Source organism: Alligator mississippiensis, chromosome 3, assembly GCF_030867095.1.
Source record: "Alligator mississippiensis isolate rAllMis1 chromosome 3, rAllMis1, whole genome shotgun sequence".
NCBI lineage: Eukaryota > Metazoa > Chordata > Crocodylia > Alligatoridae > Alligator > Alligator mississippiensis.
The window spans coordinates 180,174,906-180,192,534 of record NC_081826.1 but is presented as its reverse complement, the minus strand read 5'-3'; the positions used below and the strand labels follow the sequence as shown (position 1 = coordinate 180,192,534).

Genomic DNA, 17,629 nt, shown 5'->3' with positions numbered 1-17,629 from the left:
GACTTTGTTTGCACACCTATGTTCTCAGAGTTCTGTGTTTGCTCTTTCCTACTTTTGAGCTGATCTTAAATGTCAGCCTTCCAAAACAAATAGTACTGATGGAACTGCCTCTGCTCACTGGATGTTGGGATTCATGCCATTCTAATTCATTCCTAGATTATTCAGGGTTTTTTTTAAAGTGTACATTCTGTAGCACACTATGTATTTTATTATCCTTCCATAGTGTTTCAGCAGTCTTTCTCTCATACTTTTTCCAAACCTGAGAAACCTAAAGCCTCAGTTATGGTTCTGAGGTTTGGTAAAAGTTTGGGTTGGTTCTTGCAGGTTAGATTTTTTTATCCTAGCCTGGCCTGTCCTAGCATAGGCCAAAATGTTACACTCCCTGTAAGAGCCACAACTGCTTAGGAATCTCGAGATACTGACATGCCATTACCCGCAGGTGTCAACCAGACTGATAATGTAGCTGCTCCCTGATTCTGCTAGAGTGATAGGTTTCATTATAAACTGGAAGTTTGTTGGTTTATTTATATTTTAAACCCGTATCCAAGTATCTTCTTGTCTCCAAGCTAAGTAAACCCAGTTTCCTCAGCCTCTTCAAATAAGTCATGTGCCCCAGCCCCAAACAATTTTTGTTGCTCTCCACTGGACTCACTCCAACTTGTCCACATCCTTTTCTATAGTGGGGGGCCCAAAACTGGACACAGTACTCCAGATGTGGCCTCACCAGTGCAGAGTAAAGTGGAATAATTACTTCCCATGATCTGCCAGCAATGCTCCTACTAATGCAGCCAAGTATGCTGTTAGCCTTCTTGGCAGCAAAGGCACACTGCTGACTCATATCCAGCTTATTGTCTACTGTAACCCCCAGGGCCTTTTCTGCAGAGCTGCTGCTTAGCCAGTCAATCCCCAGGCTGTAGAAGTACATGGGATTCTTCTGTCCTAAGTGCAGGACTTTGCACTTGTCCTTGTTGAACCTAGAGACTTCTTTTGGCCCAATCCTCCAATTTGTCTAGGTTACTCTTAATCCTAGCCCTACCCTCTAGTGCAGAGGTGGGCAATTATTTTGGGCGGAGGGCAAGTTTTGGCAAGCCATCGAGGGCCGTATGACAGGCAGCCAGGGACAGATAAATATTAATTTTCTAAATTTTTTAGGGGTCCCAGAGGCTGGATGGAATGGCCTGGAGTGCTGTATCTGGCCCATGAACTGCATTTTGCCCACCCCTGCTCTAGTGTATCTACTACACCCTTCAGCTCTGCAAACTTCCTGAGGGTGCAATCCATCCCATCTTTCAGACCATTAATGAAAATATTGAACAAAACCAGCCCCAGGACCGACCCCTGAGGCAGTCCATTTGATACCGGCTGCCAAATACCCATTGAGCCTGGCAATCCCAGCCAGCTTTTTATCCACCTTACAGTCCATTCATCCAATCCATAGTTCCTCAGATTGCTTGCAAGAATGCTGTGGGAGATGGTATCAAAAGCTTTGCTAATGTCAAGGTACACTATGGCCACTGCTTTCCTGCATCCACAAATCCAGTTATCTCATCATAAAAAGCAATCAGATTGCCCGGGCCTGACTTGTCCTTAGTGAATCCATGCTGACTGTTCCTAATCACGTTCTTCTCCTCCAAGTGCTTAGAAATGGATTTTTGGAGGACCTGCTCCATGATTTTTCTGGGGACTAAGGTGAGGCAGACAGATCTGTAATTCCTGGATCCTCCTCCTTCCTTTCTTTAAGATGGGCACTATACTTGCCCTTTTCCAATAATCCGGGACCTCCCCCAGTTGCCATGAGTTTCAAAGATAATAGCTAGTGGGTCTGCAATCGTATCAACTCCCTCAGAATCCTGAGGTATGCATTGCATCTGGCCTCATGGACTTGTGCACGTTCAGCTTTTTCTAAGTAGTTCCTAACCTGTTCTTTCACCACTGAGGACTGCTGACCTCCTCCCCAAACTGTGCTGCCTGGTGCAGTAGTCTGGGAGTTGACCTCTGTGCCTGTGAAGACCAAATAAAAAAGACATTGAGTACTTCAGCCTTTTCCTCATCATCTGTCACTAGGTTGCCTCCCCCATTTAGTAAGGGACCTACACTTTCCTTTATTTTCCTCCTGTTGCTAACATATTTGTAGAAACCCTTCTTGTTACCCTTCATGTCCCTTGCTAGCGGCAACTCCAGTTGTACTTTGGCCTTCCTTATTTCATCTCTGCATACCTGAGTAATATTCTTATATTCCTCCCAAGTTGTTTGTCCAAGCTTCCACTTCTTGTAAGCTTCCTTTTTGTGTTTCAGTTCACTGAAGAGTTCTCTGCTAAGCCAAGCTGGTCACTTGCCACATTTGCTACTCTTCCTGTGCATCAGGATGGTTTGTTCCTGTGCCCTCAGTAAGGTTTCTTTAAAATACAGCCAGCTCTCCTGGACTTCTTTCCCCCTCAGACTGGCCTCCCAGAGGATTCTACCCATTAGTTCCCTGAGGGAGTCAAAGTCTGCTTTTTTGAAGTTCAGGGTCTATTTTAAATCAACTGCTTGATTTTTTGGTGACACAAGATTTTGTTTTTGAATGTTTGAGATTGGCAGTGTTGGGCAACTTTAGTTTTTGTTCAATATAGGAATCTATAGACTTTGATAGATTTATGACTACTTTATTAATTACTGTCAAATGATGCAATGTAAGTTTAACTTGTAATTAATTTACAGTGGTTTGTTTGGAAGCTTGCATCAGTCTAATATCTATTGTAGTGATTCTCCATAAGGGTATTGTAGCATCCTGGGATGCCATGAAATCCTTTCAAGGGTGGCATACAATGTTAGCGTTGTTAGGTGTGCAAATGTGATTGACAAGTCCAGAGATTTTGAATAGGAATCCATAGTGTTAAAAACATTTTCTGACCTGTTGTGGGTTTTCTAAATTATTCACAACAGAAGAATTGCTTTAATTTTCTGTAGTCAAAAAACATGTGAAAACTAAGAGCTGGCATGTTCTGAGGGTCTTGAACCTAAGAAAGGATACCTTGGATCTAACAAGAGGTACCTTAAGTGTAAAGAAGTTGAGAAATACTGACCTGTTTGCTTCAGTTGTTATAATAACTTATCTGAGGGTCAGAATGTATGTATTGTTTTAAATATACAGGTTCTTCTTTCCATTTTGCTCCAGAGCATTGTCTTGATCTTAATTACTGTTGCTGTTTAGAGCTAAGGACCCACTTATTGGTTCCTCCCAATAATTTAAAAGAAATCACAACTTCATCATTATTATTTAGTGTGTTGGTATCTAGCTTGACTTTTTCTCTTTATTAGAATTTGTATATGTTCATGTATTTTCTCTGCAGTGAGATTTATCTTAAAAATATTGTGAACTAATTTAAAAAATATATATTTACTTTGCATTGACTTAATGCTCTTCCTGGAAAAATGAGAACAAATCTACTAATAAACTTGGGTCTGTAATTGTAGTCTGTTTCTGCATGAAACGAAACAGCTGTAGCATTAAAAAAAAAAAAAATCATGTGTTTGGGAAAGGCCCCCTCCCTATCTGTCTGTGCTCACTGGGACCCTTCTCCCTGCCCACAGCTACCACCCTCCATGGCTGACCCAGGGGAGCCACTCCTGTCTTGCTTCAGCCAGGGCTGTGGGGATCATCTGCATGGAGAGCAAGGTTCAACAGGGGACAGTGGTCGTTGGGTAACCACCTCCCGCCTCCCTCCCCAGTCCTTCTAGTCTAGATGTTCCCCATCAGCCTGGGGGGCAGGCACAGGGAGGCAGAATCCACTTACTGCCACTGCTGTCTCCAGCTGAGCCTGGTACCCTGGACAGCTACTCTCTGCAGCCCTAGGGACAGCAGCAGTGATGTTGCCCAGAGGTGTAAAGTAGAGAGGATAAGAAGGAGAAAGAGAAGGGAGGGAATGTGCTGCTGAGCAGGGAGGGGGAAAAGATGGGGTGCTGAAAGCTACAGGGGAGCTTCTTGCCTGATTCAGGGTCTTAAAAAAGGTCCCTGGCTGCTGGTCTTAGCATAATCTGCCCATCATGGTACAGGGAGGGGACTGGGAGTAGGGATGCAGCCACTCCTAAAACATCAATTGCTGCTCCTGGCTCCCTTCTAAAAATCCTAGATATGTCTATGCTTGAAATTAGTTTGAGTCCCTCTAGTTAACGAGAGCTGGTTACTACCCTTTTAAACTGATCATCTAGCTAAATCATCTTGGCAACTGGTATAGAAACTGCCAGTTTAAGGAAATTGTAGATTATTAATGATTTATTTGATTTAAGTATTGTGATTCTATTTATAGTTTTTCTGTGGAACAGGGAAATGGGCTTTAAGACCCAGTGTGGAGGGCAGATCTGTTTTGCTGACTCATTCAAGTACTCTGACTAGCAGAGAGTAAATTGAAAAAGAAAATGTAGTGGCACTTTTCCACGCTCTGCCCACAAAACAAGCTGCCACTTGAGATGCCAAAATCAGCTGCTGCTCGCAAAATTGTGCAGATGTTCAAAATATGTTCAGTTATGCTCTCTGGGTTGTGTTGGCCTCTTTGGATTTGGACTCTTGATTAGAGGAAAAATGTGATGGTAATCTCTCACAACCACCCATCACCATTCTGTAATGCCAGAATGAACTTTCAGAATAGATTAGTATTAGCTTTTATAATTGTAGTTTCTCTGCCTTTTTCCATATTTTAGTAAGCAGTGAAATAGTTAATGTTTCAATGATCATCATTGGCATTTGAGCTAATGTAATGGAGATAATTTGGGTAGTGGATACCTCTGAGTAGTTGTTTCAGGCTCTCTGCGAACTTGGACATCAGCACTAGTTACATGAAGGTCTTAATATTTTTTTAACTAACATCTAGAATTTGCATTCTTTACTATGAAGGCTGAGGACCTGAGGGCAGATACTTTTGAACAGTTTTGTAACTGTAACATTATCTATTGTGATACCCCTTGTTAATATGCCCTTCACCTGAACTAGCACGATGAGGAGAAATGGATTTCCTCCATCCAGCAGCACTTGTTTTATGTTATAGAGGACAATCTTTGATTTTTTTTGTGAAAGTGGAGCTCCTGAGCTGGCTGGGTATTTGTCCTGAAGGTGCCCAGCTAGCTTGGGAACATCACTTCTTGAAGTGCTAATACTTCTCTGTTTTTCTGAGCACAAAATGAAGGATGTATTTTTTTTTTTTTTTAATCCTCAGCAAAACTTTTATAAAGGATTTGATTTGTGTTTTGTTTTCTTACATTAAAACTTGACATCTAGATGCCTAAGAATTGACTTAATCACAAAAAACCCCAATAATGCTGCAGAATAGGTGGCATTTTTTTAGTTTAAATTATCTGGGGATTGTCACTTTTTAGACGGGACTTAGTAATGACCAATATGAATTGCTTTGAGTTTCATCCCTTTTTTCCTTCTAGAAGCTGAACTCCAGCACTGCTGATTAAAATATGGTTTGTCAACATAGATGGGACATGGAAGTGGCAAGGTTGAAGTTTGTTTTTGTACACTGTCGCAGGGCACCTTAGTGCCTGCTCCTAGAGAGGAGAAACTGCCAGGGAGAGAGCCCTGGCAGAGCTAATTGAGCACAGCTGTGGGTTGCCGGAGCAACTAAGGGGAGCCAGCTGGCCAGAAGGGGGCAGGGCCTGGCCCTTACAAAGCCCAGGGCCGAAGCCAGGCTAGCAGTTCTCTGCCAGCAGCCGGAGAGGCAGGAGCTCCCTCAGCCAAGATATGGGGAGAAGCCCGACTTGCAAGTACAGCTCATGATAGACCTGAGAGGATGGGGCACTATGGTTTAGCCAGGGGGGCTTTATGTTTGAGTTACAGCCAGACAGCTTGAGTTTGCGTTTGGGTTACAGTCTAGGGGCTTGTGGTTTGGGTTTGATGTTGTGATATTACACCCGGAGGCTTGGGTGAGGCTGTAGGGGTTGGAGGAGGCCTCAATCATAGGGACCCCAGAGAGTGTGGGGTGCCCTAGCGCCAAGAGAGTGTGTTGACCTCAATCATAGGGACCCCAGAGAGTGTGGGGTGCCCTAGCGCCAAGAGGGCGCATTGACCTCAATCATAGGTACCTCATAGGTGCCTCATATAGGGACCCCAGAGAGTGTGGGGTGTCCCAGCGCCAGGAGGGTGAGGAGCGCAACCAGTGGGTCGCGGGCGCAACCAGTAGGTTGCAGATGGGGGACATAGACCCGGATTGCGTGCGGGGTACATAGATCCCAGCCCCAGAGCGAGGGGCGATTTCATTGAGAAGCCCAGGGTGGGCACGGTGAGCCCCAAAGAGGGGGAGCGCCACTTTGTATTATTGAGCAGCCCTAGAGAGGGGCGATATGGAGCAGCCCCAAGGAGGGGCCATACTGAGGAGCCCTAGAGCGGGGCGATGCTGAGGAGCCCTAGAGGGGCCATATCGAGGAGCCCGAGATGGGCATAGCGAGCCCGGCCGCAGGCTCGTGCGGCAACACCCCTCAGACCTAGGCAGGGCGCTGCGGTTGCCCCCGAGAAGACAGGGAGTAGCAGCGCGGTGAGCCAGGGTCAGAGAGGGCACCCATGCGGTTGGCCCGTAGGACCGGAGGCCCGCTAGAGAGTCCCTGAGTGGGACCACACCATCAGGGGAGGCCCAGAGTGGGCCAGACGAGAGTCCCAGTGAGAGGCTGGGCACGAGAGAGAGCCCAGAGTGGGCTACACTATAGAGGAGGCCCGGGAAGCAGGCGTGCAGACCTAACAACGTCTATTACATCTGCGAGGCTTGGGGCGTGGTATTAGGGGCTGGTAGAAGCCACGCATAGCCCATAAGGCTAGGGTGTCCGGGGAACACCCACCATATCGGGAGACCCCCAGGGGGTCTGGAAGAACCGCGGGGACAGAGGTCCCGAGTAGCTGTGCCCAGGGAAGACACAAGGCAGCCTCCCAATCTTATATTTTTCCAACAAGACGTGGCGGGCGAGAACTAGAGGGTGCCTTGGGCCGGCCTGACACGGAGTGAGGGACCTCGAGGAGATCACGGCCCTCTGAGGGGACCCCGCCGTGACATACACTATTCCAAATTCTGCCCACACAATTGATTTTAACCTACTTCCCTCTGAATTGGTGTGTGCATGTGGCACTGATTTTTTTTTTTTTTTTTTTTTTTTTTTTTTTTTTAAATGAGTGCTCAATATTCCGAGCAGGTATCTTATATTGTTGTCCTTTTCCTGGGCTATATACTCTCTGGGATTTTTCTCTTGGAACATTCCAGATATCCTACCTGAATTCTAAATTCCCACAATTTTTCTCTTGGAATTCCATGACTGGCTTTTTTGCAAGCTGGTGTCACTTTCAAATTGTTGTCAACCAGCCTGGAGGAAACATGGCTGTGTGCCATTATCCTGTGTGTGAGAGTCATTAATACACAAAAACTGCTGCATATGTATTTGGGATCATGCAGCTGGGTGGCTTTGGAAGCCAGTTGCTGCACAGCCAAGCCAATTAAAGGAAAGAAGGTGGAAGTGATTTGAAAAGATTTTTTAAAAAAAAATACGATTTTCCCCTCTTCAACTTCTTTATGAAGTATGAAGGATGCTCATCAAAAGTATGCTCTTTTGATGCTCTGTTTATTCACTGGGAACATCACAAATGACAACTCCCACATCACCCTTCAGATATGCGGGAGGAACTACCTAACAAAAACTGCAAAGGCACCACCTTTTCTTTCTTCAGATACTTTCTTAAGACTGTCTGCTCTGATGCCTTGAGAACACCATCACCTTGGTAGGAAGTGTGAGCTGAGTATTATTGCTTTTTATGCAGACGTTCATTGTACTGTTGGTTCCTCCTTGTGCTGCACTCCACTTAGTGACTCTATTTCCTTTATACATAACATAATGTTTCTGGATGTGAGGTCTTGGAGTTGTGGAATACCTTTAGTCTTGTGTATCACTATAATACAAATAAGTGCCTAGACTTTTCTGGCTTTACTCTAATGTATGTTGTAGGTTTCAAATGTACATAGTTGAAGTGAGCATACTGGATTTTTCCTCCCGTAACTTCCTTTCTCCAGTGTTGGCAATAAATAGATAGGTAAATCAAAAGCCTTTTATACACTGATTTTTTTTTTTTCCCCCCCTCCCACTGCTCCCCCTCCCCCCATACCAGTTTAGCTTTGGCTTTCAGGATGGTATTATTCCATTAGGACTTCTGTTACTCATATTCAGCTAAGGCACATGAAACCTGAATGTCTAATTTATGAGGCAAGTTTCAAACAAAAAAACCTTCCAAACAGTCTTCATACATTAGAGAGGTAGAAATGGGCACATTCTTCCTTATTTATCAATGGAATGTGTGTGCTTTTAAGTAGAATTTTTAGTTTAGAATCATATTTTTATTAGAAGTATGTTCTGTTAATTTTTAAATGATTAATGGCCCAAGAGAGACAAAAATGTTCACCTTGCTCTGTCACTGTACAATATTGAACAGTTAAACATGGTTTGGTGTTTAGAACAATAGTTTTCAACATTTTTAGACTCAAGACAACTCTCACTAAATGTCAGATCTTAGTTTTCATTCACTTTTGACTATGGAAAAATAATACAGCAACATTTTAATTACAGAAAACTCAGACCACAACAAGTCAGAATGTTTTAATGCTGTTTGAAATAGTTAAATGTATTTGAAATCATTAGGTTTATCTTGCGAATCGTGCTTGTACACCTAACAGTGCTAATGTTATGTGTCATCCCACTGCACTCCTGAAAGGATCTTAAGGCACCCCAGGGTTGTTGTTGAGAACCACAGGGAAGGTGGCCAATCTCCGGCATGGGTATCACAAGTGGCATGGGCAGCCTGCATGTATGTCATGCAGAAATTGAGGAGGGGACAAACAGCACAGCAGCAGATAGAACAGGAAGCAGAAAGCAAAGTTGCAAATTGGGTAGGGAGCACAGGGAAGGATGCCAAAAGCAGCACAGGAGATCAGGTAGGGGGAGGGGATCAGAAGAGCACTTAGGGAGAGTATAGGATTAATTTGTGGCATTTCTGTCAAAAAGGTCAACCCCCACTGGTTTAGAGTATGCAGGAACTCTTGTTGCTGTTAAAGTCTGATCATGCTTCCTTGAAATACTTGAAAACTAGGCACAAATGGGGAGAGAAAAGAATAGCAACAAAGAAAATTCAGCCTCTTTTTCTGGTTCTCTCTTGCAATCCTCCATAGCAGAAGTGCTCACAGCATGACTGTGTCAAATTCCAATGAATCTGCGAATTCTGCTAAATACCTTGTCACAAGGACATGATCAGAAAGGAGGACTTGCAACCCTGCTACTGATGAAACTGAGATTTAGAATCTGGTTTTATCAGCTACTCCAAATCCTTTAAACATGTCTTCAACAGTTCAGTGCTGGCACACTCTTTTTGAACTGCTTTTTTAGTTACAGGGACCAAGTTACGTTGCAGAAGATGCACCCTTGACCAACTCAGCAAGAAAAGGCGAAAAAAGAGAGAACTTGGAAAAAGAAGGAAAACATTCTATGAGGGTCAAGATATAAAAACAGGAGCTTAAATTTAGCCAAAGTCAGAGGAGATGGTGATGTCTTCTGGGTCCCTCTCTGGACAGAAACTGGTTATGGTGGATTTTGGCTCCTCATAAATGTTAGGATGGCAGCCACAATAGTATAGCTCCTTATAAGTTCACCTGCTGTGGTAGCTATATTTTGATCCCTTCTTTCCCCAGAAGTAAGAGATGGGCAGATTAGACCAACTTTGGTATGTTTTGCCTGTCAATCAGGGCTTGTTCCTAACATTAATTTTGTTTTACTTTGTTTCATTTTAATTTTGTTTAGGAGACTGTCATGGGATGGGGTCCCCAGGGATGGCCGTGATGCCCCTCTGGTTCTGTAACTATGCCAGTTTTGCCCAACCGTGCCAGTCTTGCCCACCCTTTTCCTCGTCTGCCACGTCTTGCTGGTAATTATTATATAATTACCAGCAAGGGAGCCTGCCCTCGAGTTTATAGTTAGACACGGTCCTGATGGACCCCGCTGACCCTGTGGATTCTTGGACACCTTTTTGGGTCCCGCTCAAAATGGATGCCTCACGGGACACCCTCAGCCTTATGGGCGAGATGCGTGGCTCCAAACTGCACCTTTACCACTCCCCAAACCTCGTGGATGGTATTCACACGTTATCCCTCCGAGGCCCTAGTTTAACTTGGCCCCTGGCCATTGCTGGGCTCTTCGATCGCCACTTTTGTCACTGTGCCCCCGGCACTGGGGGGGGGGCCACTTAGCCCGCTTTTCACCGCGTCCCCGGCGCTGGGGGGTCCCCACACTGTAGTGGGCCCCCAATGAGACCTCCTCCTTCCCCAATAGCCTCAGCCTGATCCACCGGTTTACAAACAGAAATCAAAATATGAGCCCCTGGGCTATAACATAATGCAGGCAGTTCAGGGTGTGCTCTGTCCCTTTAGAAGCATTAAATCTCCTCCCTAGCACTAAATGCCTTGCACGCCAGGGTCTCTGGTGAGCCCCTGGAGTCTCTTAATCCTAGCAGACGTAGAACAGACAGTTAAACATTTCTGCTTAGCTTCCTCTAAGAGAGCTCCTTCCCCCTTGGCTACTGAAAGAGAACTGCCTTCTAGGCAGTTCTCTGCCTGGAGTTTGTGTGCCCCAGGCCCTGCCTCTTCTGGTCAGCTGACTGTCTTCAGGTGTAAGCTAATTCCCTCATTCCTGCTGCCACAGTAAGCTATAGCTGTGGGGTTCCTGACTGACTGTCAGGGGCCTCTCTCTAGGCAGTTTCTGCCCCTAAAGGAGCAGGCACCTGCCCTGCAACAGAGACATAATTTCAACATGGTGGTTGGATTGTACCTGTAGGCCTTTGTTTGAACTAATCCAAAGCCTGTACTGCATTTTAAACTTTTGCTGGCTGTTACTATTGAGCTGCATTTTTTGTTACTTTGACAAACTTAAGGTATGTACCTCTGCACAACAGTGGCTAGGGTCTCCATTTTCTTACTGCTGACCCTATTTTCCTTTTCACCTCTATAGTTAATGTCCATTGTTATAAAGCAGTCAGGTGCATAAGAATTAGTCCCTGACTCCAGACATGGAAAAATAAATATTCTTATCTGAATAACATCCAAGAACAGGCTGTTATGTGCTTTAAATTTTAGTAATCATGAATTTATTTTTTTTCTTAAGAATGATACTGGGTTTTGCCTTTCCTTAACTTAAGGCATAGGTTCTTGACTTTGCTAATGGGTGTGATGAAGTGATGGATATCCTGCCATTTCCCATTTGCTAGGTTGCTAGAAAAATCTCACTATTAAGAATTACAATCCTAATTTGTTTCCTTGTTGCCTATCAAAGTGTTCCACTTTTAAAAATTGCTATTTTTGTTACAAGGTCAGGAGCGTTCCTCTTTTATATCATTAGCTTCTTTGTGTTAGGAGACTAAATACCTGCCAGAAGTGGGACTGAATTAGGCCTTATTTCTCTGAAGGAGTGAATTGCACATATATTGTACTGGGACCTGAAGGAGGAGATGAAGGTGTCATTGAAGACTTTTGATTGGTGTTTCAGAAAAAATATATTACATTTCCTTAGCTGACATTTTTTAATTAGTCTCTTGATGAAGTTGGGCATTTATTTTGGAACAAGCAACTGAATTGGTCATCCTGAATAATGAAGCCTTTGAATTCTGTTAACAATTAACTTCTGATAATTAATGCTAATGACCCTTTTTGTTGTAAAAGTTATGTGGCAAACATGCATATTGTGTATTCTTTATTTCTCTGTTTATATTTTTAAGGCTGACAAAGAATTTGTATGGTCTTTGTGGAAACGCCTGCAGGTGACAAATCCAGATCTTACACAAGCAGTCAGCTTGGTTGTGGAAAGGTGAGCTTGAACATTTTCCATAAATTTTGAACCCACTCTGGTAGGTGTCTCTCTTTCATGACGCAGAGTTTCATGTTAATTTTTTGTTTTTTGAACATTGAATTGTTGGAATGTTACAGAGCTGTATTTCATTAAAACTCATATATTTTTATACTTTGAGAATGCCTAAAATCTGTGAAGTCTTGTGTCTTTTTTTATAAATCTAAAAATTCAAAATCTGTGCTTCATATTGAGCTGCTCCATCTTCACCGGACTGCAACTTGTATCTTAACTCTTCTTCTGTGATTCAGGCCCCAAACAGACTTTCATTCTAATAGTGGACATTTTTGAGACATTTCTACTATTAAAAATTTTTCTGGGACAGGGAGCAGTATAGATGTACAGTCTGTAGGACCCCCTCCTCCCCCACTTTGTGTTTTTCCCCAGGCCAAGGAAGGTACTGGAATAGTGGGGTAAAGCCCCCTGCCTAATTCCCAGCCTAGGGAATCTCAGTCTGAGGAGACAGTGGGGAGTGCCTGCTCCTCCAGAGCAAAGCAAAGCAAAGGCGCTGCTGGTGTGTGGCTCTTAAAGTGCTGTGTGCAGGGGAGGAGGTGTGGCTTGTTTTTTTTTTCCCCCACGCCTTTCCCCCTCTCTCCAGCATTTTCAAACTTGCATCCATAGCCCTACAATGCATGGGGCTGCAGGTGCAGGGCTCCAAGTGCCACTAGCAGGGAGTTTGTTCAAAGCTGGTGCTTGCAGCTCCACTGGGAGCAGAAGGAACAGTGGGACAAACCTTTTAGCCTCTTCCCTAACCCAGGCAATCCCTGGCTGGGGCAAGAGACAGGGAGCATTGCTTTGCTGCAGCCTACCCCTCCCCTCTCAGGCCAGACCAGGAGAAGGCCATACAACTGTTCCTTCTTGCAAGAATTTCTCTTGCAATGGGGGGTCTTTCAGGTTGACACCTGGCAAATCTCCTCGGAGGGACATATTTTCCCCAGGAAATATTGAGTGAATGCTTGTATGCTTTTCATTTCATTTCTCCCCACCCTCTACCCTCCCTTCATTTGTATGCTTTTCATTTCTGTAATTGCTGTTCTCCTAGTAGCAGTTTTTGCTTCTTAGCCAGTCGGGGTGGGGGGCGGGAATGCTCCCCCCCAGCTACTAATTCGACTGAGAAGCAAAAACCATGGCAAAAATAAGAGCAGAAATGACACTGCTCACCACAGGATGTCGCTGTACTGTTGGTAGGTTGTGGAAAAATGTGATTTTTGTGGGGTTTAAATAGAGATTTTCTGCTTTTTTCCTGTGGAAAACTAAGATCCCTAAATAACATAGGAAGGCCAGAAATAAGACTCAGTTCTTTTTAATTTGAATCTCCAGTCTTTTCTCCAGTAATTGTTTCTGATCCTAAATCTACCTCTGAACTTCATTTTCCTTTTTTCCACTAAAAGTCACAATTCCAAATCTTCTACAGGTTTAGGTGTCCATAACTTTTACTTAGTTTTTTTGCTCCATTCTTTTACCTCTCCACATATTGCTTCAGAAAGTTGATTGTCCTATCGTCAGGCAAGGTTCTTTGAGTCAGTGGAGATGCGTAGGGGATTCATGGGGCTGCACGTGCACCCTCTGAGTGTGCTGGTGGACCCCCTGACAGGTTCAGGTGATGGTCGGGGGGCAGGTGGGAGCACCTGTTGGCGCAATTGGCTGTAAGGGGACCCTCTCCGGTCACTGACTGGTTGCTGGGGGGGCATGTGCCCCCCTGCCTAAGGCAGCACCAGTTGCCCATGCTTTGAGTAGGTGTGATACCTTTTATTAGACCAACTGAGTAGTTGGAAAAAGGTTCTTAGCAAGCTTTCAGGCACAATCACCCTTCTTCAGGCATAGGAATTCTCTGCTGTTCTGAGACTCCAAGAAATAAGAGAAGCTAAAAGTGTGACAGGATGTCCTGTCCTCCGCTTCAAAGGGTACGAAAAATTTTCTGTGCCCACATGCTAAAATCAGCTTGAAGATGTTTCCTTTTTACTAGTTTGTATGTCAGAGGTATCTATAGAACCAGAATGCCATTGCTGGCATTGGTCCTGGCCCAAAGACTATGACAGAAGCAAATCAATGAGTTAATTAGTTTATGAACACAGGAAGATTTGAGAAATAATGAAGCATGGTACAACTGATAAGAAAACAACAGAAGCACTTCAGTTGCTCATAAACCTCTCAGAACTCTGTGATGCAAAGAAATGGGCATAAGGTAATAGCTTTCAAAATGAGGATTATTGTATTTTTTTGTCCTTGCTTTGAAATACCAGTTTTAGTACTCTTAGCAATATTTAATCTGGCAAGCCTAAATAAGGGTGCATTTTGTAAAAGGGACCACTCCAAGCCTCTGGTGCAACCAAGTTAAATGAAAGTCCTCTAAGAATACAAAGGTGAAAGAAACTTCATGGGGAAGACTTTCCCAAAGCAGCACCTGGAACAGCTGCTAGTTAAAGTTATGATACAACAGACAGCTTTTGTACTGTGCCATGGCATCATCAGAAAATCTTAATTTAGGATTGAGATGAGTTGGTCTTTAGTCCTTGGGACTTAATGATGTAAATAGCACAGGCGTTGGCTTACATTCATGTTCCATTGTGTCATGCCACTAAACATTCAGTACTTGGCTAATTTTCAGTGCTCACTAGAGTATTATTTGTGGTAACAATACAGCTAGTTCTTATACCATCTTCCAATAAGTATCGTGGAAACCAGTGTATGATGAGCATGGCAATAACACCCCCTCAAACTGGAGGATGAAGAAAGCAATGCTTCTGTAGTAATGGCATTAAGAAGTTACATGTCTAAGGGCCCCTTTAGATGTTCAGGTAAAGGAGTTATAGGATCTGATGTGTGATCCACACACTTGCGCCTCCTACCATGCCACATGTGCATGGCAGGAGGCATGATTCTGAGATCCAGCATCAGATCCAATCACAGCTAATTGTTGGTACAGGGGGAGTTCAGGATTGTCATTCCACATTCCTTGTGCACCGGCAAGTAGCAAGCTCCTGCACCTGACAGGACTTACGATGTGGCTGGGAGTCCTGCAGCTAGCGGGACTCCCAGCTATGGGGGCTACACGTACAAATTAAAACTGGATAGAAATCAGCTATAAAGTTATTGCATATTTTTGCACTCTGACTTTATAGCTGGATGGATCTTTTTATGGCGTGATACCAACTTTGCATATGTAGCTGGTCTAAATTGTGCATTTAACTAGTTAATTGTGTAATACATGTAATGTGGTGGGGGGGAGGGGGCTATAGGATCAGCTGCTACCACACATTATGCAAAATGGAATGAAGGGTAGGGAATAAAAAGAATACATTGTTGGAAATAAGTGTGTTACAAGTCATACAATCAAGTCATTTTATTTTTGTAGAGTTGGATGAGATTTCTCAACTATTTTTTTTTTTAAAGTACAATTCTTTATTTCTATTCAAGATAGATTAGATTGTTTGTTTATTTTTAGTAATAGTTGATTTTCCTTTATTTCTAAATTTACAATATCAAAATATTTCCAGAATAGTAGTTTAGCTGCCCCCGAAATTAAACTGGTATCTTTTTGTGGCTATAGTGGTGATTCCTGAAATACAGAGAAAACATTTCATTTTTCAGCATTCTTTGCAGTTCTTACTGTGTGACTGTAACTACATTCACTGTTTTAATATTCAGATACAAACAAAAATTATCTTTACTGTGCAAATGAGAAAAGCCTTGGGGATATGTAAAAGCCTCCAGGTATTTTCAAACAAGCCATTGTAAAAGTATATCTTATGTTAGTGTACTTTCCAACTACTTTAAATACAATTGATCTCTGTATTATGTAAAAAGAATGCTATTTCTAGTTCACTTGCCTTTTGAAACACTTTTTTGATGATAAAATTAAATAGGGAAAAAAAAAGCATTTAAAAATAAAGAATAAAGGTACTAAAAAGCACTGACTTAACAGGTAAATCTGTTCAGGTATTAAAAGTATATTCCATAGTGGTGGAATATCATCATGATATTTTTCAGAGCTTTTTGTAAATTTTAATTTAGCACTTCTTGATTGGAAGCCCTACTTAAGCATTTTCTTGTTTACCATAAATGAAATCTTAGCATTGGTTTCCCCCACCCCCACCCCAGCATATTTTGATTTGCCTTCAGGCTCCATGCTGACTCTATTCCTTTTTTCCAAAATGCAGTATTGCTGGATCCTTTGCTTGGTCTGGTGGTAAAACAAGTCCTAGGAGGATTAAATAGGCATACTGTCTTGCTAGATTTATATTCTGATTACATAGCTAAAATGATCAAATTTAATCTAGGAACAACTAAAATGATGACAGTAGAGACACTTGCAGTGATTTTTTACTTTCTTTTTAATACCACCATGTAGGGAAGATACTAGATAAATTGTTAAAGAAATATGGTGCCTCAGATCATACTGGATTATTTTGCCAGGTTAAGATACAAAGTTTTACTAGCAATGAAGAACACCTTTATACACAACAAAAATTGATGACATGGTAAGTTTGTGTAAAATAAAGCATTGATTTCCTCATTTGCTTACTTACATCTTCTAAAGGGCTCAAATAGCATGCAGTAGACTTCTTGTGCTAGCTTTCTGCATTGCTGTTATGAAAATTATATTAACAAGTGAAAACAGGAAGTGAATGAGACAAATACTGGGAAGTAAATAAACTAATGAAGCTTTAAAAAAAAAGGATTAGCACTCCCTCTCTCTTACTTCAAGAGAGTTGTTTTTTTAAAAAAAATTAACATATGTATATTTTGTTTTAACCAGACTGTAGTAGTTATCACTCAGCAAAGTGGACAAAATACTAGAGAATAAGGATATAACCTTTGCTTCTAAGGTCAAATAGTTGTGGTTGTCTATAGTTGAAGAAAGTTTAATATCCTGTTTCATTAAAAATTCTCAGAACATTGAACATAAGTCAACATTCCATGGAGAAGGAAGTATTATGCAGCCTGCATGTGTGCATATCTGCATATCGGAGCACAAAATATTGACATGATAATTGCAGTCAAGCCTGATTGAACAGTGGCCTCTGGGAATTCAGCTGGTGTTGTACCAACTGGATGGCTGCTCAGGACACAGTTTGAAATGCAAGGTGCAAGTTAGCACTTTATTCAACACAGGCAGGCATCATTTAAAAATCCTTGGGGGAAACCCTGGTGATGTGCAGATGTTAAAACAGTCTGTTCTGAAGTGCTGATATTTTGAATGCAATAAGAGACTTGTACGTTGTAGATCAAAAATGTTTGCAAAATTAAGAGCAAAATATGACTCTTAATTTTTTTCTTATTTGTCACATGCTCAGTATAAACATATTGAAAAGCCTTGTATGTGCATGTATGTAGAGTAGTTTAAAATAGGTGATTTATTACAGTATGCTCCTGATGAATGAAACCATTCTATTTAGATTCCAAAAGAAGAAACAGTTTTCTTTAATGATGCCTTTTTATTGTATGTGGTGTGAAATAGTTAACAGAACAAGTAAGAAAAATGCCTTTATTATATACATAAGTAGATAATTTAAGAATTGGTGGAAAAAAAAATGAGAATTTCAGGTTGTTTTTTCTGTAAGTAGGTTAATTCAGCTTTAAAGATTTACATGCTTAAGTCTACCTTCTGTAACAGCAGAGTTCAGGTAGATGTGTGGTTAGGTTACAGAAAATAACTGGCTCTTTGAAGAAATATAGCATGAATGGCATTCATATTGATATTTTTTTTCCCCTCCCAAGTCTTATCAGTGTG

At 42.4% G+C, this 17,629-nt stretch overlaps 1 protein-coding gene across 8 annotated transcripts in view; it reads left to right on the top strand.

The window, feature by feature from the left end:
* Window positions 1-17,629, top strand: part of CNTLN (centlein) — a 369,536-nt gene that overhangs the window by 24,995 nt on the left and 326,912 nt on the right. For all 8 annotated transcript variants that reach the window (XR_009460954.1, XM_059724694.1, XM_059724692.1 and 5 more), the window contains exon 2: window positions 11,768-11,856. Coding sequence is in view for 7 of the 8 variants with exons in the window: in XM_059724694.1 (XP_059580677.1) it covers window positions 11,768-11,856 (89 nt within the window). In the remaining variant the exon portion in view is untranslated. The remainder of the gene's footprint in view (window positions 1-11,767; window positions 11,857-17,629) is intronic.